We start from the raw sequence: 25276 nt of genomic DNA on the forward strand, positions 1-25276 counted from the left end.
GGGTGGAGACACGGTGAGACACTGGGAGACTCGTGGAGACACGGGGAGACACGGTGAGACACGGAGAGACACGGGGAGATGGGTGGAGACACGGTGAGACACTGGGAGACTCGTGGAGACACGGGGAGACACGGTGAGACACTGGGAGACTCGTGGAGACACGGGGAGACACGGTGAGACACGGGGAGACACGGGGAGATGGGTGGAGACACGGGGAGATGGGTGGAGACACGGGGAGACACTGGGAGACACGGTGAGACACTGGGAGACACGGTGAGACACGGGGAGACAATCACGGGCAGACGCAGGCTGCTTCCGGACATCCTGTCCACGGACACGGGGAGACGGGCACAGGTACAGGGAGACACGCGGGGAGACACGGGGAGACACGGGGAGATGGGTGGAGACACGGGGAGACACGGTGAGACACTGGGAGACACGGTGAAACACGGGGAGACACGGTGAGACACTGGGAGACACGGTGAGACACGTGGAGACCATCACGGGCAGACGCAGGCTGCTGCCGGACATCCTGTCCACGGACACGGGGAAACGTGCACAGGTACGGGGAGACACGGGGAGAGACGGGGAGACACGGTGAGACACGGGGAGACACGCGGGGAGACACGGGGAGACGTGCACAGGTACGGGGAGACACGGAGAGACACGGGGAGACATGGTGAGACACGGGGAGACACGGGGAGACACGTGGAGACACGGTGAGACACGGGGAGATGGGTGGAGACACGGGGAGACACGTGGAGACACGGTGAGACACGGGGAGACACGGGGAGATGGGTGGAGACACGGGGAGACACTGGGAGACACGGTGAGACACGGTGAGACACGGGGGGATGGGTGGAGACTTGGGGAGACATGGGGAGACACTGGGAGACATTGGGAGACACTGGGAGACACGGTGAGACACTGGGAGACACGTGGAGACACAGTGAGACACGTGGGAGACACGGGGAGACACGGGGAGACACGGTGAGACACTGAGAGACACGGGGAGACACGGTGAGACACGGGGAGATGGGTGGAGACACGGGGAGACACGGGGAGATGGGTGGAGACACGGGGAGATGGGTGGAGACACGGGGAGATGGGTGGAGACACGGTGAGACACGGGGAGATGGGTGGAGACACGGTGAGACACGTGGAGACACGGGGAGACACGGGGAGAGACGGGGAGACACGGTGAGACACGGGGAGACACGCGGGGAGACACGGGGAGACGTGCACAGGTACGGGGAGACACGGAGAGACACGGGGAGACATGGTGAGACACGGGGAGACACGGGGAGACACGTGGAGACACGGTGAGACACGGGGAGATGGGTGGAGACACGGGGAGACACGTGGAGACACGGTGAGACACGGGGAGACACGGGGAGATGGGTGGAGACACGGGGAGACACTGGGAGACACGGTGAGACACGGTGAGACACGGGGGGATGGGTGGAGACTTGGGGAGACACGGGGAGACACTGGGAGACATTGGGAGACACTGGGAGACACGGTGAGACACTGGGAGACACGTGGAGACACGGTGAGACACGTGGGAGACACGGGGAGACACGGGGAGACACGGTGAGACACTGAGAGACACGGGGAGACACGGTGAGACACGGGGAGATGGGTGGAGACACGGGGAGACACGGGGAGATGGGTGGAGACACGGGGAGATGGGTGGAGACACGGGGAGATGGGTGGAGACACGGTGAGACACGGGGAGATGGGTGGAGACACGGTGAGACACGTGGAGACACGGGGAGACACGTGGAGACACGGGGAGACACGGGGAGACACGGTGAGACTAGCGGAGACTCGGGGAGACACGGGGAGATGGGTGGAGACACGGTGAGACACGGGGAGACACGGTGAGACACGGTGAGACACGGGGACACACGGTGAGACACGGGGAGACACGGTGAGACACTGGGAGACACGGGGAGACACTGGGAGACACGGGGACACGCGGGGAGACCCGGGGAGACACGGGGAGACACGGTGATACACGGGGAGATGGGTGGAGACACGGGGAGACACGGGGAGACACGGTGAGACACTGGGAGACACGGTGAGACACTGGGAGACACGGGGAGACACGGGGAGACACTGGGAGACACGGGGAGACACGGGGAGACACGGTGAGACACTGGGAGACACGGTGAGACACGGTGAGACACGGGGAGATGGGTGGAGACACGGGGAGACACGGTGACACGGGGAGACACCGGGAGACTCGGGGAGACACGTGGAGATACGGGGAGACACTGGGAGACACTGGGAGACACTTGGAGACACGAGGAGACACTGGGAGACACTTGGAGACACGAGGAGACACGGGGAGACACTGGGAGACACGTGGAGACACGTGGTGACTCGGAGAGACACTGGGAGACACTGGGAGACGCGGGGAGACACGGGAGACACTGGGAGACGCAGGGAGACACTGGGAGACACGGTGAACTCTGTGGTTCACGTGACGTCATGTCTCCACCACCAGGCGGAGCACCAGGCAGTGAACTCTGTGCTCCACGTGACGTCATGTCTCCCCTCCCCCACCACCAGGCCGAGCGCCAGGCTGTGAACTCTGTGCTCCACGTGACGTCATGTCTCCCCACCAGGCAGTGAATTCTACTCCAGGGCTCCGCTAGTGACGTCATGTCTCCCCCCACCAGGCTGTGAACTCTGTGCTCCACGTGACGTCATGTCTCTCCCCCCAGGCGGAGCGCCAGGCTGTAAACTCTGAGCTCCAGGGCTCCGCAAGTGACGTCATGTCTCCCCCCACCAGGCTGTGAACTCTGTGCTCCACGTGACGTCATGTCTCTCCCCCCAGGCGGAGCGCCAGGCTGTAAACTCTGAGCTCCAGGGCTCCGCAAGTGACGTCATGTCTCCCCCCACCAGGCTGTGAACTCTATGTGCTCCACGTGACGTCATGTCTCTCCCCCCAGGCGGAGCGCCAGGCTGTAAACTCTGAGCTCCAGGGCTCCGCAAGTGACGTCATGTCTCCCCCCACCAGGCTGTGAACTCTATGTGCTCCACGTGACGTCATGTCTCTCCCCCCAGGCGGAGCGCCAGGCTGTAAACTCCGTGCTCCAGGGCTCCGCTAGTGACGTGGTGAAGGCGGCCTGCGTGGCCGTGCAGGAGGAGCTACACGTGACGTCATGTCTCCCCCCACCAGGCTGTAAACTCTGTGTGCTCCGCTAGTGACGTCATGTCTCTCCCCCCCAAGGCGGAGCGCCAGGCTGTGAACTCCGTGCTCCAGGGCTCCGCTAGTGACGTCATGTCTCCCCTCCCCCACCACCAGGCGGAGCGCCAGGCTGTAAACTCTGTGTGCTCCGCGTGACGTCATGTCTCTCCCCCCAGGCGGAGCGCCAGGCTGTGAACTCCGTGCTCCAGGGCTCCGCTAGTGACGTCATGTCTCCCCTCCCCCACCACCAGGCGGAGCGCCAGGCTGTAAACTCTGTGTGCTCCGCGTGACGTCATGTCTCCCACCACCAGGCTGTGAACTGTGTGCTCCGCGTGACGTCATGTCTCCCCCCAGGCGGAGCGCCAGGCTGTGAACTCCGTGCTCCAGGGCTCCGCTAGTGACGTGGTGAAGGCGGCCTGCGTGGCCGTGCAGGAGGAGCTACACGTGACGTCATGTCTCTCCCCCACCAGGCTGTAAACTCTGTGTGCTCCGCGTGACGTCATGTCTCTCCCCCCCAAGGCGGAGCGCCAGGCTGTGAACTCCGTGCTCCAGGGCTCCGCTAGTGACGTGGTGAAGGCGGCCTGCGTGGCCGTGCAGGAGGAGCTACACGTGACGTCATGTCTCTCCCCCACCAGGCTGTAAACTCTGTGTGCTCCGCGTGACGTCATGTCTCTCCCCCCCAAGGCGGAGCGCCAGGCTGTGAACTCCGTGCTCCAGGGCTCCGCTAGTGACGTGGTGAAGGCGGCCTGCGTGGCCGTGCAGGAGGAGCTACACGTGACGTCATGTCTCCCCTCCCCCACCAGGCTGTGAACTCTATGTGCTCCACGTGACGTCATGTCTCTCCCCCCAGGCGGAGCGCCAGGCTGTGAACTCCGTGCTCCAGGGCTCCGCTAGTGACGTGGTGAAGGCGGCCTGCGTGGCCGTGCAGGAGGAGCTGCACGTGACGTCATGTCTCCCCTCCCCCACCAGGCTGTAAACTCTGTGTACTCCGCGTGACGTCATGTCTCCCCCCAGGCGGAGCGCCAGACTGTGAACTCCGTGCTCCAGGGCTCCGCTAGTGACGTCATGTCTCCCCTCCCCCACCAGGCTGTAAACTCTGTGTACTCCGCGTGACGTCATGTCTCCCCCCAGGCGGAGCGCCAGGCTGTGAACTCCGTGCTCCAGGGCTCCGCTAGTGACGTGGTGAAGGCGGCCTGCGTGGCCGTGCAGCAGGAGCTGGAGGCGGCCTTCCCCCTCGCCCGCCCCCCCTCACTCGCCCACCCCCCCCTCGACGGCGACAGCCACCAGGGTCAGCGCTGGGGGGGGGTCGTGGTGGGGTCGTGGTGGGGTCATGGTGGGGTCATGGAGGGGTCGTGGCGGGGTCGTGGAGGGGTCATGGAGGGGTCGTGGTGGGGTCGTGGAGGGGTCGTGGTGGGGTCATGGTGGGGTCGTGGAGGGGTCGTGGTGGGGGTCGTGGTGGGGTCGTGGTGGGGTCGTGGTGGGGTCGTGGTGGGGTCGTGGTGGGGGTCATGGTGGGGTCGTGGTGGGGTCGTGGTGGGGTCGTGGTGGGGTCGTGGAGGGGTCATGGTGGGGTCGTGGTGGGGTCGTGGAGGGGTCGTGGAGGGGTCATGGTGGGGTCGTGGTGGGGTCGTGGTGGGGTCGTGGTGGGGTCGTGGTGGGGTCATGGTGGGGGTCGTGGGGGATGTCCTGAGCAACGTTCCACAGACAAAGCTCCCCCAGGTAGCCTGTTACAGGCTGCAGGGCCAAGTGCTGTCAGCCAGTAGCGGCGGCGCCTATGAAGGCTACCGGCACTGTGGCTACACACACAGAGAGGGGGGTGGGCGGTCGGCAGCACCACCACGCCCGGCCGCCTTTGTCTCTCTCCCCCAGTGCCACTCAGTGACACAGTCACTCAGCCACCCAGCCACTCACTCACCCACTCACTCACTCACCCACCCACTCACCCACTCACCCACCCACTCACCCACCCACCCACCCACTCACCCACCCACCCACCCACTCACCCACTCACCCACTCACCCACCCACTCACCCACTCACCCACCCACTCACCCACCCACCCACCCACTCACCCACCCACCCACCCACTCACCCACTCACCCACCCACCCACCCACTCACCCACTCACCCACCCACTCACCCACTCACCCACCCACTCACCCACCCACCCACCCACTCACCCACCCACCCACCCACTCACCCACTCACCCACTCACCCACCCACTCACCCACTCACCCACCCACTCACCCACCCACCCACCCACTCACCCACCCACCCACCCACTCACCCACTCACCCACCCACCCACCCACTCACCCACTCACCCACCCACTCACTCATCCCCTCACCACCCACTCACCCACCCACTCACCCACCCACTCACTCACTCACCCACCCACCCACTCACCCACCCACCCAATCACTCACCCACTCACCCACTCACCCACCCACTCACCCACTCACCCACTCACCCACCCACCCACTCACTCACCCACTCACCCACTCACCCACCCACCCACTCACTCACCCACCCACCCACTCACTCACCCACCCACCCACTCACTCACCCACCCACCCACCCACTCACCTACTCACCCACTCACTCACCCACCCACCCACCCACTCACCCACTCACTCACCCACCCACTCACCACCCACTCACCCACTCACCCACCCACTCACCCACCCACCCACTCACTCACCCACTCACCCACCCACCCACCCACTCACCCACTCACCCACCCACTCACCCCCTCACCACTCACCCACCCACTCACCCACTCACTCACTCACCCACTCACTCACCCACTCACCCACCCACGCACCCACTCACCCACTCACTCACTCACCCACCCACCCACCCACTCACTCACTCACTCACCCCCTCACCACCCACCCACTCACCCACTCACCCACCCACCCACTCACCCACCCACCCACGCACCCACCCACTCACCCACCCACCCACCCACCCACTCACCCACCCACCCACCCACTCACCCACCACCCACCCACTCACCCACCCACCCACCCACTCACCCACCCACCCACTCACTCACCCACCCACCCACCCACCCACTCACCCACCCACTCACTCACCCACCCACCCACCCACTCACCCACCCACCCACCCACTCACCCACCCACCACTCACCCACCCACTCACCCACTCACCCACCCACTCACCCACCCACCCACTCACCCACTCACCCACCCACTCACCCACCCACCCACTCACCCACCCACTCACCCACTCACCCACCCACTCACCCACTCACTCACCCACTCACCCACTCACTCACTCACCCACCCACTCACCCACCCATTCACCCACCCATTCACCCACCCACCCACTCACTCACCCACTCACCCACCCACTCACCCACCCACTCACCCACCCACTCACCCACTCACCCACCCACCCACCCACTCACCCACCCACTCACCCACTCACCCACTCACCTACTCACCCACTCACTCACCCACCCACCCACCCACTCACTCACCCACCCACTCACCACCCACTCACCCACTCACCCACCCACTCACCCACCCACCCACTCACTCACCCACTCACCCACCCACCCACCCACTCACCCACTCACCCACCCACTCACCCCCTCACCACTCACCCACCCACTCACCCACTCACTCACTCACCCACTCACTCACCCACTCACCCACCCACTCACCCACTCACCCACTCACCCACCCACCCACCCACTCACTCACTCACTCACCCCCTCACCACCCACCCACTCACCCACTCACCCACCCACCCACTCACCTACCCACCCACGCACCCACCCACTCACCCACCCACCCACCCACTCACCCACCACCCACCCACTCACCCACCCACCCACCCACTCACCCACCCACCCACTCACCCACCCACTCACTCACCCACCCACCCACCCACCCACTCACCCACCCACTCACTCACCCACCCACCCACCCACTCACCCACCCACCCACTCACCCACCCACTCACCCACCCACCCACTCACCCACTCACCCACCCACTCACCCACCCACCCACTCACCCACTCACCCACCCACTCACCCACCCACCCACTCACCCACTCACCCACCCACTCACCCACTCACCCACCCACTCACCCACTCACTCACCCACTCACCCACTCACTCACTCACCCACCCACTCACCCACCCATTCACCCACCCACCCACTCACTCACCCACTCACCCACCCACTCACCCACCCACTCACCCACCCACTCACCCACTCACCCACCCACCCACCCACTCACCCACCCACTCACCCACTCACCCACCCACCCACTCACCCACTCACCCACTCACCCACCCACTCACCCACTCACCCACCCACTCACCCACTCACTCACCCACTCACCCACTCACTCACTCACCCACCCACTCACCCACCCATTCACCCACCCACCCACTCACTCACCCACTCACCCACCCACTCACCCACCCACTCACCCACTCACCCACCCACTCACCCACCCACTCACCCACTCACCCACTCACCCACCCACCCACTCACCCACTCACCCACCCACCCACCCACTCACTCACCCACTCACCCACCCACTCACTCACCCACTCACCCACCCACCCACTCACCTACTCACCCACTCACTCACCCACCCACCCACCCACTCACCCACTCACCCACTCACTCACCCACCCACTCACCACCCACTCACCCACCCACTCACCCACTCACCCACCCACTCACCCACTCACTCACCCACCCACTCACTCATCCCCTCACCACCCACTCACCCACCCACTCACCCACCCACTCACTCACCCACCCACCCACCCACTCATCCACCCACTCACCCACCCACCCACTCACTCACTCACCCACCCACCCACTCACCCACCCACCCACTCACTCACCCACTCACCCACCCACTCACCCACTCACCCACTCACCCACCCACTCACTCACCCACCCACCCACCCACCCACCCACTCATCCACCCACTCACCCACCCACCCACTCACTCACTCACCCACCCACCCACTCACCCACCCACCCACTCACTCACCCACTCACCCACCCACTCACCCACTCACCCACCCACCCACCCACTCACTCACCCACCCACCCACCCACTCACCTACTCACCCACTCACTCACCCACCCACCCACCCACTCACCCACTCACTCACCCACCCACTCACCACCCACTCACCCACCCACTCACCCACCCACTCACCCACCCACCCACTCACCCACCCACTCACCCACCCACTCACCCACTCACCCACCCACCCACCCACTCACCCACTCACCCACCCACCCACCCACTCACTCACCCACTCACTCACCCACTCACCCACTCACCCACCCACTCACTCACCCACCCACCCACCCACTCACCCACCCACCCCCCGTGTCTCGCTCAGAGCTCAGAGGGGCCTACCTGGTGCTGCAGATGCATGACGAGCTGGTGTACGAAGTTGCGGAACGGGACCTCATGCAGGTGTGTGGCACCGTGCGACTGTGTGTGTGTCACTGTGTGTGTGTGTGTCACTGTGTGTGTGTGTCACTGTGTGTGTGTCACTGTGTGTGTCACTGTGTGTGTCACTGTGTGTGTGTGTGTCACTGTGTGTGTGTGTGTCACTGTGTGTGTGTCACTGTGTGTGTGTGTCACTGTGTGTGTGTGTGTCACTGTGTGTGTGTGTCACTGTGTGTGTGTCACTGTGTGTGTCACTGTGTGTGTGTGTCACTGTGTGTGTGTGTGTCACTGTGTGTGTGTGTCACTCTGTGTGTCACTGTGTGTGTCACTGTGTGTGTGTCACTGTGTGTGTGTGTGTCACTGTGTGTGTGTCACTGTGTGTGTGTGTCACTGTGTGTGTGTGTGTGTCACTGTGTGTGTGTGTCACTGTGTGTCACTGTGTGTGTGTGTCACTGTGTGTGTCACTGTGTGTGTGTGTGTCACTGTGTGTGTGTGTCACTGTGTGTGTGTGTCACTGTGTGTGTGTGTGTGTCACTGTGTGTGTGTGTCACTGTGTGTGTCACTGTGTGTGTGTGTCACTGTGTGTGTCACTGTGTGTGTGTGTCACTGTGTGTGTGTGTCACTGTGTGTGTGTGTCACTGTGTGTCACTGTGTGTGTGTGTCACTGTGTGTCACTGTGTGTGTGTGTCACTGTGTGTGTCACTGTGTGTGTGTGTCACTGTGTATGTCACTGTGTGTGTCACTGTGTGTGTGTCACTGTGTGTGTCACTGTGTGTGTGTCACTGTGTGTGTCACTGTGTGTGTCACTGTGTGTGTGTGTCACTGTGTGTGTGTCACTGTGTGTGTGTGTCACTGTGTGTGTCACTGTGTGTCACTGTGTGTGTGTCACTGTGTGTCACTGTGTGTGTGTCACTGTGTGTGTGTCACTGTGTGTGTCACTGTGTGTGTGTGTCACTGTGTGTGTGTGTGTCACTGTGTGTGTGTCACTGTGTGTGTCTCACTGTGTGTGTGTCACTTTGTGTGTCACTGTGTGTGTCACTGTGTGTGTGTGTCACTGTGTGTGTCACTGTGTGTGTGTGTGTCACTGTGTGTGTGTCACTGTCTGTGTGTGTCACTGTGTGTGTCACTGTGTGTGTGTGTCACTGTGTGTGTGTGTCACTGTGTGTGTGTGTGTGTCACTGTGTGTGTGTGTCAGTGTGTGTGTCACTGTGTGTGTGTGTCACTGTGTGTGTGTCACTGTGTGTGTGTGTGTGTCACTGTGTGTGTGTCACTGTGTGTGTGTGTGTGTCACTGTGTGTGTGTCACTGTGTGTGTGTCACTGTGTGTGTCACTGTGTGTGTGTCACTGTGTGTGTGTGTCACTGTGTGTGTCACTGTGTGTGTGTGTCACTGTGTGTGTCACTTTATTGACCTGGTCAAGGCCTATGATATCATCAGTAGGCCTGGGCTCTGGGTCCTTCTTCGTGCTTTTGGAGTACCTGACCCTCTGCTCACGATCATTAAGGACCTTCATGATGGTGAGCGGGCCCGGGTAAAACTACGTGGCCGGGAGTCAGAGCCATTCCCTGTACACCTTGGGGTGCGACAGGGATGTCCTCTGGCTCCCACATTATTTAACATCTATTTTGACCACGTAGTTTGTGATGCCTTCAATAGCTGTACCGGGGGAATCTCCATATGGTACAGATATAATGGGAGGCTAATCGATGCCCGGGTGCGGTCAAGGGATGGCTCCCTATTGCTCAACCACGTTATGTATGCTGATGATTTGGTAATAGCTGCTCAGTCAGAGGAGGAGTTGGAGACGCTGCTGCTGAGACTGGAGCGTGCCACTAAGAGGTGGGGCCTTACCATCAGCCCCACCAAAACTAAGCACCTGCCTGGGTATGTTGTACCATCGGACACTCCACCCCCACAACTCCCAATCGGTGATGGGGCAGTTGTGGAGAGAGTGGAGAGTTTCCCATACCTGGGCAGTGTGCTTATGACTGGCTCCAGTTTAACAGCAGAGGTCTCACTCCGAATCAGTCGAGCGGCAATATCTTTTCATCGGTTGCGTAACGCTGTGTGGAAGCTACCTGGTCTGTCGCTCCGCACTAAGCTTCAGGTCTTCTCGGCCACGGTCATTCCCTCCCTTCTCTACGCTTGCGAAACGTAGACCCCCCTAATGGAACATCTTCGCCGGTTAGAAACATTTAGGCTGGCCTGCCTACGATCCATCCTGGGTTGAATCAGACTGGATTGTGTGAGGAGCTCACAAATCCTTGAAAGATCTGGGCAGGGTCCCATCGGTGAGCTCCTCCGGCAGGCAAGGCTGTGATGGCTGGGTCATGTAGCCCGCATGCCCAGCCACCGCATGCCGAAACAGCTTTTGTTTGGCCGGATTGAGGGGGCTAAGCGGGCGCGGCACGGGCTAGAGAAGAGATGGAGTGATGTGGTACAGGAGGACGTGGAGCTGAGTGGACTTGCCGATGACTGGTACCAGCGGTGTCAAGATCGGCCTCTGTGGAGGAGGCTCGTGAAGGATGCTACTGGGCAGTTGGAGGCAGTCGCCCTCCAACAACAACGGAGGGCGGAGGAGCGACGCTCACAACAACGAGCGGAGCGCCGGGTGGCTAAAGCACAGCAGGTTGGCACAGTAGGGGGCACAGGTGGTGCATCAGCCAGTCATCTCAGTCAGTCGACCCGTGGCACCTGGGTCTGCCCCGTGACCTCCTGCCAGCGGGCGTTCGACACTTCATGTGGCCTCACGGTGCACATAGCCTGGCACAAGCGTCGTGGTGACGTCACCGCCACTTATTGGCGAATGGCGGTTGTTGTTGTTGTTGTTGTTGTGTCACTGTGTGTGTGTCACTGTGTGTGTGTCACTGTGTGTGTGTGTCACTGTGTGTGTCACTGTGTGCGTGTGTGTTTCACTGTGTGTGTGTGTCTGTGTGTGTGTGTGTCACTGTGTGTGTGTCACTGTGTGTGTGTCACTGTGTGTGTCACTGTGTGTGTGTGTCTGTGTGTGTGTGTCACGTGTCACTGTGTGTGTCACTGTGTGTGTCACTGTGTGTGTCACTGTGTGTGTCTGTGTGTCACTGTGTGTGTCACTGTGTGTGTGTCACTGTGGTGTGGCAAAACAACCCCCTACCTCCTCGCAGTGCCGGACGGGCAACTCTGTCGTGGACAGTGCTGTGGGGAGATGGCCAATTCCGATTGGCCCTCTCCCCTCATGGCGTCTGTGTCCACCACAGCGGCTAAATGGGGGCTCTGGACGGGTGCGAGGGGCTGGTAACCCCTCCACCTTCAATTAATTACCACGAAACCACGAATTAAACTGAAATATGTAACTAATAAGCTTGTGCTGGAGGCCCCGGGGGGCCAGGCGTCTATGACGTCTCCTGGCCAAACCCCAATTGGCGGAGCCAGGAGATTGAATACCTACCCTCGGGGCTACTCCAGAAACAACGAAAATCCACTACGGGTGGCCATGTGGAATGTTCGAACGCTCACTGCAGAGGAGAGGCTGCCACTCCTCTGTCGGGAGCTGGACCGGTACCGCCTGGATCTCTGTGGCATTCAGGAGGTCCGGTGGACCGGTTCTGGGTCCTGCCACCGTGAGGGGTGGACAGTCCTCTACTCGGGGCAGCAGACTGCCAAACAACAGGGTGTGGCTCTTCTTTTGAACACAAGAATGAAGGGGGCGTGGGAGCGTGGCGGTGAGGTGTGGGAAGCTGTAAGCCCCAGGCTACTTTGGGCTCGCCTTCCCATCAACCGGAGGTGAGGAATGGTGGTCGTGGTTACTTATGCCCCCACCGAAGATGAACATCCGTGGAGGGATGCAGGCAAAGCCAATGAGTCAGATGCCTTCTATGACCTCCTGTCACAGGTGCTGGCTAAAGTGGCCCCTCGGGATAGAGTCATCATGTTGGGTGACTTCAATGCCCGAGTTGGTCATGATGCTGGCACCTGGTCTGGAGTGATTTGAGGGCATAGGCCAGATCAGCTCAATAACAACAGTAGGAGGCTGCTAGATTTTTGTGCAGCCCATGGGCTTGTAATTACCAACACGCTGTTCCGGCATTGGCGCATCCACACAACATCATGGATGCATGCCGGGTCCAAGCAAGAACATCTGCTGGACTACATAGTGACGGACCAATGGATGCGAGCCCAATGTCCTTGACACCAGGACCTACCGTGGAGCTGATCTGCCCTCTGACCATCGACTAGTCATCTGTAAGATGCGCCTGCCATTCTTCCACTCCGGTGGTGGGTGTACACCCAGGACCCCATTCCAACATAAAGTGGCCTGGTCTCAGTTATCTGATGAAAGTTGCAAGCGAGAATTTCATCATCGCTTGCGGCTGGGATTGGCATCGTCCCCGACTCCTCCTGATGTCGAGGGTAAATGGGTGAGGTTTAGGACTGTGACTCATGCAGCTGCAATGGCTGCTTTGGGTACGCGGTCCAGACCTCCCCAGAGACCCTGGCTGACAGAGGAGGTGTTCAGGATGGTTGAGAAAAAGCGACAGGCCCACTGTCATCGGCTACAGAATCCCACGTCAGAGAATGAGGAGGCTTACCGCAGCCTTCGCTCGGAGGTTCGGAGAGCCGTGAGGCGCTACAAGGATGGGTGGTGGTCGTGGGTTGCTGAGGAGATGGAGTCTGCCTCAGTGGCCTGCAATCACAAATCTCTATTTAACTCCATCAAAAAAGTAAGCTGCAGCGCTACACCTATTACCATCATTAGGGGAAAAAACGGTGATCCAATCTCCGACCCCCAGGAACAGGTTTACAGATTTGCTGAGCATTTTTGTGAGGTCGTGGGGGAGGGGAAATCCCTCAGCCAGGAAAACATCGTGGCACAAAGTGAGGATGACCCTGCTGAGGCTGCGGTGCCTCAAATATTGGATGAAGTCACCCCCTGTGAGTGGCTGGCTGAGGTGCCATCTGTTGAGGAAGTACTGAAGGCGATCCGGAGTCTGAGACCAGGAAAGGCAGCGGGCAGAGATGATCTCCTAAGCGAAATGCTGAGGGAGGGTGGCGTTTGTGCACAGACTGCCCTATATGACATCATAACAACAGTCTCGACCACTGGACAGTTTCCACAGGATTGGAAGGATGCCCTGGTGGTCCCCCTCTTTAAGAAGGGGGACCGCACAGACTAACAACTACAGGGGCATCTCACTCCTCAGTGTTGCCGGGAAAGGTCCTGGCAAGGATTATTCAACATCGCCTTGCCAGGCACGCTGAGGAGAGGCTTGCGGAGCCCAAATGCGGTTTCAGGAAAGGGCGGTCCTGCACAGATGCCATATTTTCTGTCCGTCTGCTACAGCAGAGGTGTAGTGAATTCCAGCAAGACCTACATCTCTGCTTTATTGACCTGGTCAAGGCCTATGATACCATCAGTAGGCCTGGGCTCTGGGTTGTTCTTCGTGCTTTTGGAGTCCCTGACCCTCTGCTCACGATCATTAAGGACCTTCATGATGGTGAGCGGGCCCGGGTAAAACTACGTGGCCGGGAGTCAGAGCCATTCCCTGTACACCTTGGGGTGCGACAGGGATGTCCTCTGGCTCCCACATTTTTTAACATCCATTTTGACCACGTAGTTCGTGAAGCCTTCAATAGCTGTACCGGGGGACTCTCCATATGGTACAGATATAATGGGAGGCTAATCGATGCCCGGGTGCGGTCAAGGGATGGCTCCCTATTGCTCAACCACGTTATGTATGCTGATGATTTGGTAATAGCTGCTCAGTCAGAGGAGGAGTTGGAGACGCTGCTGCAGAGACTGGAGCGTGCCACTAAGAGGTGGGGCCTTACCATCAGCCCCACCAAAACTAAGCACCTGCCTGGGTATTTTGTACCATCAGACACTCCACCCCCACAACTCACAATCGGTGATGGGGCAGTTGTGGAGAGAGTGGAGAGTTTCCCATACCTGGGCAGTGTGCTTATGACCGGCTCCAGTTTAACAGCAGAGGTCTCACTCCGAATCAGTCGAGCGGCAATATCTTTTCATCAGTTGCGTAAAGCTGTGTGGAAGCTACCTGGTCTGTCGCTCCGCACTAAGCTTCAGGTCTTCTCGGCCACGGTCATTCCCTCCCTTCTCTACGCTTGCGAAACGTGGACCCCCCTAATGGAACATCTTCGCCAGTTAGAAACATTTAGGCTAGCCTGCCTACGATCCATCCTGGGTTTAACCAGACTGGATTGTGTGAGGAGCTCACAAATCCTTGAAAGATCTGGGCAGGGTCCCATCGGTGAGCTCCTCCGGAAGGCAAGGCTGCGTTGGCTGGGTCATGTAGCCCGCATGCCCAGCCACCGCATGCCGAAACAGCTTTTGTTCAGCCGGATCGAGGGGGCTAAACGGGCGCGGCACGGACTAGAGAAGAGATGGAGTGACGTGGTACAGGAGTATGTGGAGCTGAGTGGACTTGCCGATGACTGGTACCAGCGGTGTCAAGATCGGCCTCTGTGGAGGAGGCTCGTGAAGGATGCTACTGGGCAGTTGGAGGTAGTCGCCCTCCAACAACAACGGAGGGCGGAGGAGCGACGCTCACAACAGCGAGCGGAGCGCCGGGTGGCTAAAGCACAGCAGGTTGGCACAGTAGGGGGCACAGGTGGTGCATCAGCCAGTCATCTCAGTCAGTCGACCCGTGGCACCTGGGTCTGCCCCGTGACCTCCTGCCAGCGGGCGTTCGACACTTCACGTGGCCTCAGGGTGCACATAGCCTGGCACAAGCGTCGTGGTGACGTCACCGCCACTTAGTGGCTAATGGCGGTTGTTGTTGTTACTGTGTGTGTGTGTAGGTGTGTCACTGTGTGTGTGTCACTGTGTGTCACTGTGTGTGTGTCACTGTGTGTGTCACTGTGTGTGTGTGTCACTGTGTGTATGTGTGTGTGTGTATTTGTGTGTCACTGTGTAGGTGTGTCACTGTGTATGTGTGTCACTGTGTGTGTATGTGTGTCACTGTGTGTGTGTATGTGTGTCACTGTGTGTGTGTGTGTGTCACTGTGTGTGTGTGTGTCACTGTGTGTATGTGTGTCACTGTGTGTGTGTCGCTGTGTGTGTGTGTGTCACTGTGTGTGTGTCACTGTGTGTGTCACTGTGTGTGTGTGTGTAGGTGTGTCACTGTGTGTGTGTGTCACTGTGTGTGTGTCACTGTGTGTGTGTGTGTGTGTCACTGTGTGTGTCACTGTGTGTGTGTCACTGTGTGTGTGTGTGTGTCACTGTGTGTGTATGTGTGTTACTGTGTGTGTGTGTCACTGTGTGTGTGTGTCAATGTGTCTGTGTGTGTGTGTCACTGTGTGTGTGTGTGTCACTGTGTGTGTGTAGGTGTGTCACTGTGTGTGTGTGTGTCACTGTGTGTGTGTGTGTCACTGTGTGTGTGTGTCACTGTGTGTGTGTGTCACTGTGTGTGTGTGTCACTGTGTGTGTGTGTGTGTCACTGTGTGTGTGTGTTACTGTGTGTGTGTGTGTGTCACTGTGTGTGTGTGTGTCACTGTGTGTGTGTGTAGGTGTGTCACTGTGTGTGTGTGTAGGTGTGTCACTGTGTGTGTGTGTGTGTGTCACTGTGTGTGTATGTGTGTCACTGTGTGTGTGTGTGTGTGTCACTGTGTGTGTGTGTCACTGTGTGTGTGTCTCTGTGTGTGTGTGTCACTGTGTGTGTGTGTCACTGTGTGTGTGTGTGTCACTGTGTGTGTGTGTGTCACTGTGTGTGTGTGTCACTGTGTGTGTGTGTGTCACTGTGTGTATGTGTGTCACTGTGTGTGTGTGTCGCTGTGTGTGTGTGTGTGTCACTGTGTGTGTGTCACTGTGTGTGTGTGTGTCACTGTGTGTGTGTGTGTAGGTGTGTCACTGTGTGTGTGTGTCACTGTGTGTGTGTCACTGTGTGTGTGTGTGTCACTGTGTGTGTCACTGTGTGTGTGTCACTGTGTGTGTGTGTGTGTCACTGTGTGTGTATGTGTGTTACTGTGTGTGTGTGTCACTGTGTGTGTGTGTCAATGTGTCTGTGTGTGTGTGTCACTGTGTGTGTGTGTGTGTCACTGTGTGTGTGTGTAGGTGTGTCACTGTGTGTGTGTGTAGGTGTGTCACTGTGTGTGTGTGTGTGTCACTGTGTGTGTGTGTGTCACTGTGTGTGTGTGTGTCACTGTGTGTGTGTGTGTCACTGTGTGTGTGTGTCACTGTGTGTGTGTGTGTGTCACTGTGTGTGTGTCACTGTGTGTGTGTGTGTCACTGTGTGTGTGTCACTGTGTGTGTGTGTGTGTTACTGTGTGTGTATGTGTGTTACTGTGTGTGTGTGTCACTGTGTGTGTGTGTCACTGTGTGTGTGTGTGTCACTGTGTGTGTGTCACTGTGTGTGTGTGTGTCACTGTGTGTGTATGTGTGTTACTGTGTGTGTGTGTCACTGTGTGTGTGTGTCACTGTGTGTGTGTGTGTCACTGTGTGTGTGTGTGTGTCACTGTGTGTGTGTGTCACTGTGTGTGTGTGTGTGTGTCACTGTATGTGTGTCACTGTGTGTGTGTCACTGTGTGTGTGTCACTGTGTGTGTCACTGTGTGTGTGTGTGTGTGTCACTGTATGTGTGTCACTGTGTGTGTGTCACTGTGTGTGTGTGTGTCACTGTGTGTGTCACTGTGTGTGTGTGTGTAGGTGTGTCACATGGTGCGATCCTGCATGATGTCTGCACTGCATCTCTCCACCCCGCTGGCGGTGAGGCTGAGCGCCGGGCCCAGCTGGGGTCAGCTGACGGAGCTGACGGAGCTGACGGAGCTGACGGAGCTGACGGAGCTGACGGAGCTGACGGAGCTGACGGAGCTGACGGAGCCTCGCCCCTCCACGTCGTGAGCCCTCACGGGTGTCTGTGGGCATCTGTGAGTGTGTGTGTAGGGTGGTGTGTGTGTAGTGTGTGTAGTGTGTGTGTGTGTATGAGTGTGGTCCGGCAAAACAACCCCCTACCTCCTCGCGGTGCCGGACGGGCAACTCTGTCGTGGACAGCGCTGTGGGGGGAGATCCAATTTTGATTGGCTCCTCCCCTCATGGCATATGTGTCCACCACAGGGGCTAAACGGGGGCTCTGGACGGGTGCGAGGGGCTGGTAACCCCTCCACCTTCAATTAATTACCACGAAACCACGAATTAAACTGAAATATGTAACAACTAAGCTTGTGCCGGAGGCCCCGGGGGGCCAGGCGTCTATGACGTCTCCTGGCCAAACCCCAATTGGCGGAGCCAGGAGATTGAATCTCTACCCTCGGGGCTACTCCAGAAACAACGAAAAGCCACTACGGGTGGCCACGTGGAATGTTCGAACGCTCACTGCAGAGGAGAGGCTGCCACTCCTCTGTCGGGAGCTGGACCGGTACCGCCTGGATCTCTGTGGCATTCAGGAGGTCCGGTGGACCGGCTCTGGCTCCTGCCACCATGAGGGGTGGACAGTCCTCTACTCGGGGCAGCAGACTGCCAAACATCAGGGTGTGGGTCTTCTTTTGAACAAAAGAATGAAGGGGGCGTGGGAGCGTGGCGGTGAGGTGTGGGAAGCTGTAAGCCCCAGGCTACTTTGGGCTCGCCTTCCCATCAACCGGAGGCTAGGAATGGTGGTCGTGGTTACTTATGCCCCCACCGAAGATGAACATCCGTGGAGGGATGCAGGCAAAGCCGATGAGTCAGATGCCTTCTATGACTTCCTGTCACAGGTGCTGGCTAAAGTGGCCCCTCGGGATAGAATCATCATGTTGGGTGACTTCAATGCCCGAGTTGGTCATGATACTGGCACCTGGTCTGGAGTGATTGGAGGGCATGCGCCAGATCAGCTCAATAACAACGGTAGGAGGCTGCTAGATTTTTGTGCAGCCCATGGGCTTGTAATTACCAACACGCTGTTCCGGCATCGGCGCATCCACACAACATCATGGATGCATGCCGGGTCCAAGCAAGAACATCTGCTGGACTACATAGTGACGGATCAGCGAATGCGAGCCCATGTCCTTGACACCAGGACCTACCGTGGAGCTGATCTGCCCTCTGACCATCGACTAGTCATCTGTAAGATGCGCCTGCCATTCTTCCACTCCGGTGGTGGGTGTACACCCAGGACCCCATTCCAACCTAAAGTGGCCTGGTCTCAGTTATCTGATGAAAATTGCAAGCGAGAATTTCATCATCGCTTGCGGCTGGGATTGGCATCGTCCCCGACTCCTCCTGATGTCGAGGGTAAATGGGCGAGGTTTAGGACTGTGACTCATGCAGCTGCAATGGCTGCTTTGGGTACGCAGTCCAGACCTCCCCAGTGACCCTGGCTGACAGAGGAGGTGTTCAGGATGGTTGAGAAAAAGCGACAGGCCCACTGTCATCGGCTACAGCATCCCACGTCAGAGAATGAGGAGGCTTACCGCAGCCTTCGCTCGGAGGTTCGGAGAGCCGTGAGGCGCTGCAAGGATGGGTGGTGGTCGCGGGTTGCTGAGGAGATGGAGTCTGCCTCCGTGGCCCGCGATCACAAATCACTATTTAGTTCAATTACAAACTTAACCTGCAGCGCCACACCTATTACCATCATTAGTGGAAAGAACGGTGATCCAATCTCCGAGCCCCAGGAACAGGTTTGCAGATTTGCTGAGCATTTCTGTGAGGTCCTGGGGGAGGGGAAATCCCTCAGCCTGGAAAACATCGTGGCACAAAGTGGGGATGACCCTGCTGAGGCTGCGGTACCTCAAATATTGGAGGATGACGTCACCCCCTAATAGCACTTGCCCTAACAATGTTCAGGCTATACGGTGAATCTTCATCTTTGTGTGTCTCTGTGTGTGTGTGTCTCTGTGTGTGTCTCTGTGTGTGTCTCTGTGTGTGTCTCTGTGTGTGTGTCTCTGTGTCTGTCTGTGTGTGTGTCTATGTGTGTGTGTCTGTGTGTGTCTCTGTGTGTGTGTGTCTGTGTGTGTGTGTCTCTGTGTGTGTGTGTCTGTGTGTGTGTCTGTGTATCTATGTGTGTGTCTGTGTGTGTGTCTGTGTGTATGTGTGTGTGTCTGTGTGTGTGTCTGTGTGTCTGTGTGTGTGTCTGTGTGTGTGTCTGTGTGTCTTTGTGTCTGTGTGTCTGTGTGTCTGTGTGTGTGTGTGTCTCTGTGTGTGTGTATGTGTGTCTGTGTGTCTCTGTGTGTGTGTGTCTGTGTGTGTGTCTCTGTGTGTGTGTTTCTGTGTCTGTCTGTGTGTGTGTCTATGTGTGTGTGTATGTGTGTCTGTGTGTGTCTCTGTGTGTGTGTGTCTGTGTGTGTCTGTGTGTGTGTGTCTCTGTGTGTGTGTGTCTGTGTGTGTGTCTGTGTATCTATGTGTGTGTCTGTGTGTGTGTCTGTGTGTGTGTCTGTGTGTGTGTCTGTGTGTCTGTGTGTCTTTGTGTCTGTGTGTCTGTGTGTGTGTCTGTGTGTGTGTGTCTGTGTGTGTGTCTGTATCTGTGTCTCTGTGTCTGTGTGTGTGTGTCTCTCTATGTGTGTGTGTGTCTGTGTGTGTCTGTGGGTGTGTGTATGTGTGTGTGTGTGTCTGTGTATGTCTGTGTGTGTGTGTCTATCTGTGTGTGTCTATGTGTGTGTCTGTGTGTGTGTGTCTGTGTGTGTGTCTGTGTGTCTGTGTGTGTCTCTGTGTCTGTGTGTGTGTGTGTCTCTGTGTGTGTGTGTAGGGAGCGGCGGTGCAGCGGTTAGCGCACGGCACTGCGAGCCCGGCGACCCGGGTTCGATCCCCGCTCAAGGCCAACACCACCGGTGACGATTATCCCAACCGGTCCCGGGCCTCCCCTAGGTCGACTCAGCCTCAAATGAGTTACCTGGTGTAGCGGCGTGCAGTGAACACAATGCCTCGCTAACAGCACTTGCCCCAACAGTCTGTTCAGGCTATCTGGGAGACCTTTGTATTTGTGTGTGTGCGTGCATTTGGAGTATTTGCTGCCGTGAATGTGACGATCTACGTAAGCAGCTCACCTTGCCAACAATAAAGTTTTCGGGTGCTTTTTTTTTTTCAACATCGTTACCATCGTGCCTTTATTTTATTTGATTTTATTTTTTAAAACTTTTTTTTACTTTCCTACAGTTTCCCCACCCCTGTCTGGGGTCCAGCGTCGAAACCGCCGCCGCCTGTGTACCAGGCGAGGTAACCAACACCTCCCAGCCCCTCCGGCACGCACACACACACACACACGCACACACACACACGCACACACAGGCACACACACGCACACACAGGCACACACACGCACACACAGGCACACACACGCACACGCACACACACACACACAGGCACACAGGCACACACACACGCACACACAGGCACACACACACACACACACGCACACACACACACACACGCACACACAGGCACACACACGCACAGGCACACGTGCACCGCACCACGTGAACGAACGTTGCCCTCCTGATTAAACAAAGAAAAAAAATAATAATAGATCAGCAACCTGAGCCTCTGCTCACGCTCATGAAGGACCTTCGTTGTGGTGAGCGGGCCCGGGTAAAACTACGCGGCCGGGAGTCGGAGCCATTCCCTGTGCACCTTGGGGTGCGACAGGGATGTCCTCTGGCTCCCACATTATTTAACATCTATTTCGACCGCGTGGTTCGTGAAGCCTTCAATAGCTGTACCGGGGGAATCTCCATCTGGTGCAGATACAATGGGAGGCTGATCGACGCCCGGGTGCGGTCAAGGGATGGCTCCCTATTGCTCAACCACGTTACGTATGCTGATGATTTGGTAATAGCTGCTCAGTCAGAGGAGGAGTTGGAGACGCTGCTGCTGAGACTGGAGCGTGCCACCTAAGAGGTGGGGGCCTTACCATCAGCCCCACCAAAACTAAGCACCTGCCTGGGTATTTTGTACCATCGGACACTCCACCCCACACAACTGCCCCATCACATCACACCTCGGGGTGCGACAGGGATGTCCTCTGGCTCCCACATTATTTAACATCTATTTTGACCACGTAGTTCCGTGAAGCCTTCAATAGCTGTACCGGGGGAATCTCCATCTGGTACAGATATAATGGGAGGCTGATCGATGCCTGGGTGCGGTCAAGGGATGGCTCCCTATTGGTCAACCACGTTACGTATGCCGATGATTTGGTAATAGCTGCTCAGTCAGAGGAGGAGTTGGAGACGCTGCTGCTGAGACTGGAGCGTTGCCACTAAGAGGTGGGGCCTTACCATCAGCCCCAGCAAAACTAAGCACCTGCCTGGGTATTTTGTACCATCGGACACTCCACCCCCACAGCAAGCGTGTGTACCACGCGCGTGTCAATCGGAGGTAACCGGGGGTGTAAGGGCGACACGCTACATGCGTGTGCGTGGGGTATGTTGGGGCCACTTTGCCATCGCCGTGTCGTAGCCACTTTGTGCGCTCGGTCGTCAAATGGCGTTGGCTGCGAGCGGGAATCAAACTCGGGCCGCCGGGCTCATAGCGCTCACCGCTAGACCACCGCTCCACGCAGACGCACAGACGCACAGACAGACACAGACGCACACACAGACGCACACAGAGACACAGACACACAGACACACACACAGACACACACAGACACACACACAGACGCACACAGAGACACAGACACACAGACACACACACAGACACACACACAGACGCACAGACACACAGATGCACACACAGACAGACGCACAGAGACAGAGACACACACACAGACACACAGAAACACACACACACAGGCACACAGGCACACAGACGCACACAGAGACACACACAGAGACACAGACGCACAGACACAAACATACATACAGACACACAGACACGCAGAGACAGACACACACACAGACACACAGACGCACAGACACACACACAGAGACAGACACACACAGAGACACAGACGCGCAGACACATACACAGAGACACAGACGCACAGGGACACACAAACATACATACAGACACACAGAGAAACACAGAGACACACACAGAGACACAGACGCACAGACACACACACAGAGACACAGACACACACAGAGACACAGACGCACACACAGAGACACACAGACACAGAAACATACATACAGACACACAGAGACACACAGACACAGAAACATACATAGACACACAGAGACACACAGAGACACAGACACACACAGAGACACACAGAAACACAGAAACACAACAACCGCCATTCACCACTAAGTGGCGGTGACGTCACCACGACGCTTGTGCCAGGCTATGTGCACCTTGAGGCCACGTGAAGTGTCGAACGCCCGCTGGCAGGAGGTCACGGGGCAGACCCAGGTGCCACGGGTCGACTGACTGAGATGACTGGCTGATGCACCACCTGTGCCCCCTACTGTGCCAACCTGCTTTGCTTTAGCCACCCGGCGCTCCGCTCGTTGTTGTGAGCGTCGCTTCTCCGCCCTCCGTTGTTGTTGGAGGGCGACTACCTCCAACTGCCCAGTAGCGTCCTTCACGAGCCTCCTCCACAAAGGCCGATCTTGACACCGCTGGTACCGGTCATTGGCAAGTCCACTCAGCTCCACGTCCTCCTGTACCACGTCACTCCATCTCTTCTCTAGCCCATGCCACGCCCGTTTAGCCCCCTCTATCCGGCAGAACAAAAGCTGTTTAGGCTTGCGGTGATTGGGCATGCGGGCCACATGACCCAGCCAACGCAGCCTTGCCTGCCGGAGGAGCTCACCAATTAAACTTTGCCCAGATCTTTCAAGGATTTGTGAGCTCCTCACACAATCCAGCCTGGTTGAACCCAGGATGGATCGTAGGCAGGCAAGCCTAAATGTTTCTACCTGGCAAAGATATTCCATTATGGCCGTCCATGGTTTGCAAGCGCAGAGAAGGGAGGGAATGACCGTGGCCGAGAAGACCTGAAGCTTAGTGCGGAGCGACAGACCAGGTAGCTTCCACACAGCGTTACGCAACCAATGAAAAGATATTGCCGCTCGACTGATTGGGAGTGAGACCTCTGCTGTCCAACCGGAGCCGGCCATGAGCACACTGCCCAGGTATGGGAAACTCTCCACTCTCTCCACAACTGCCCCATCACCGATTGGGAGTTGTGGAGGTGGAGTGTCCGATGGTACAAAATACCCAGGCAGGTGCTTAGTTTTGGTGGGGCTGATGGTAAGGCCCCACCTCTTAGTGGCATGCTCCAGTCTCAGCAGCATCGTCTCCAACTCCTCTGAGTGAGCAGCAATTACCAAATCATCAGCATACATAACGTGGTTGAGCAATAAAGAACCATCCCTTTACCACACCCGGGCATCGATTAGGCTCCCATTGTATCTGTACAAGATGGAAATTTCTCCAGTGCAGCCATCGAAGGCTTCATGAATTACGTGGTCAAAATAGATGTTAAATAATGTGGGAGCCAGAGGACATCCCTGTCGCACCCCAAAATGAACAGGGAATGGCTCCGACACCCGCCCACGTAGTTTTACCCGGGCCTGCTCACCATCATGAAGGCCCTTAATGATCATGAGCAGATGGTCAGGGACTCCGAAAGCACAACTCAGAGCCCAGGCCTACTGATGGTATCATAGGCCTTGACCAAGTAAATAAAGCAGAGATGTAGGTCTTATTGGAATTCCCTACACCTCTGCTGTAGCAAACGGACAGAAAATATGGCATCTGTGCAGGACCGCCCTTTCCTGAAACCGCATTGGGGCTCCGCAAGCCTCTCCTCAGCGTACCTGGCAAGGCGATGCTGAATAATCATTGCCAGGACCTTTCCCGGCACACTGAAGAGTGAGATGCCCCTGTAGTTAGTCTGTGCGGTCCCCCTTCTTAAAAAGGGGGACCACCAGGGCATCCTTCCAATCCTGCAGAACCCATCCAGTGGTCCAGACTGTTGTTATGATGTCATATAGGGCAGTCTATGCACAAACGCCACCCTCAGCATTTCGCTTGGGAGATCATCTCTGCCCGGTGCCTTTACTGGTCTGAGACTCTGGATCGCCTTCAGTACTTCCTCAACAGATGGCACCTCAGCCAGCCACTCACAGGGGGTGACTTCATCCAATATTTGAGGCACTGCAGCCTCAGCAGGGTCATCCCCACTTTGTGCCACGATGTTTTCCAGGCTGAGGGATTTCCCCTCCCCCAGGACCTCACAGAAATGCTCAGCAAATCTGCGAAGCTGTTCCTGGGGGTCAGAGATTGGATCGCCGTTTTTTCCCCTAATGATGGTAATAGGTGTGGCGCTGCAGGTTACTTTTTTGATGGAGTTAAATAGAGATTTGTGATCACGGGCCACTGAGGCAGACTCCATCTCCTCAGCAGCCCGCGACCACCACCCATCCTTGCAGCGCCTCATGGCTCTTCGAACCTCCGAGCGAAGGCTGTGGTAGGCCTCCTCATTCTCTTACGTGGGATGCTGTAGACGATGAGAGTGGGCCTGTTGCTTTTTCTTAGCCAGCTTGAATACCTCCTCTGTCAGCCAGGGTCTCTGGGGAGGTCTGGACCCTGTACCCAAAGCAGCCATTGCAGTTGCATGAGTCACAGTTCTAAACCTCGCCCATTTACCCTCGACATCAGGAGGAGTGGGGGATAATGCCAACCCTAGCCGCAAGTGATGATGAAATTCTCACTTGCAACTTTCATCAGATATCTGAGACCAGGCCACTTTAGTTTGGAATGGGG

General features: G+C 57.5%; 1 protein-coding gene across 4 annotated transcripts in view; it reads left to right on the top strand.

Moving 5' to 3' along the window:
• The window catches only part of LOC142906965 (DNA polymerase I-like), a 35335-nt gene extending 14687 nt beyond the window's left edge, over positions 1–20648 (top strand). For 2 of the 4 annotated variants that reach the window (XR_012930601.1, XR_012930600.1), the window contains 3 exons: positions 3554–4487; positions 8608–8684; positions 17300–17435. Coding sequence is in view for 2 of the 4 variants with exons in the window: in XM_076055809.1 (XP_075911924.1) it covers positions 8637–8684; positions 17300–17494 (243 nt within the window). In the remaining 2 variants the exon portion in view is untranslated. The other 2 variants (XM_076055809.1, XM_076055808.1) reach the window with 2 other exon arrangements.
• The last annotated feature ends 4628 nt before the right edge of the window (positions 20649–25276 follow it).

The sequence above is a fragment of the Petromyzon marinus genome, chromosome 73 (genome assembly GCF_048934315.1).
Source record: "Petromyzon marinus isolate PM22_M1 ecotype Great Lakes invasive population chromosome 73, UKy_Petmar_22M1.pri1.0, whole genome shotgun sequence".
Taxonomy (NCBI): domain Eukaryota; kingdom Metazoa; phylum Chordata; class Hyperoartia; order Petromyzontiformes; family Petromyzontidae; genus Petromyzon; species Petromyzon marinus.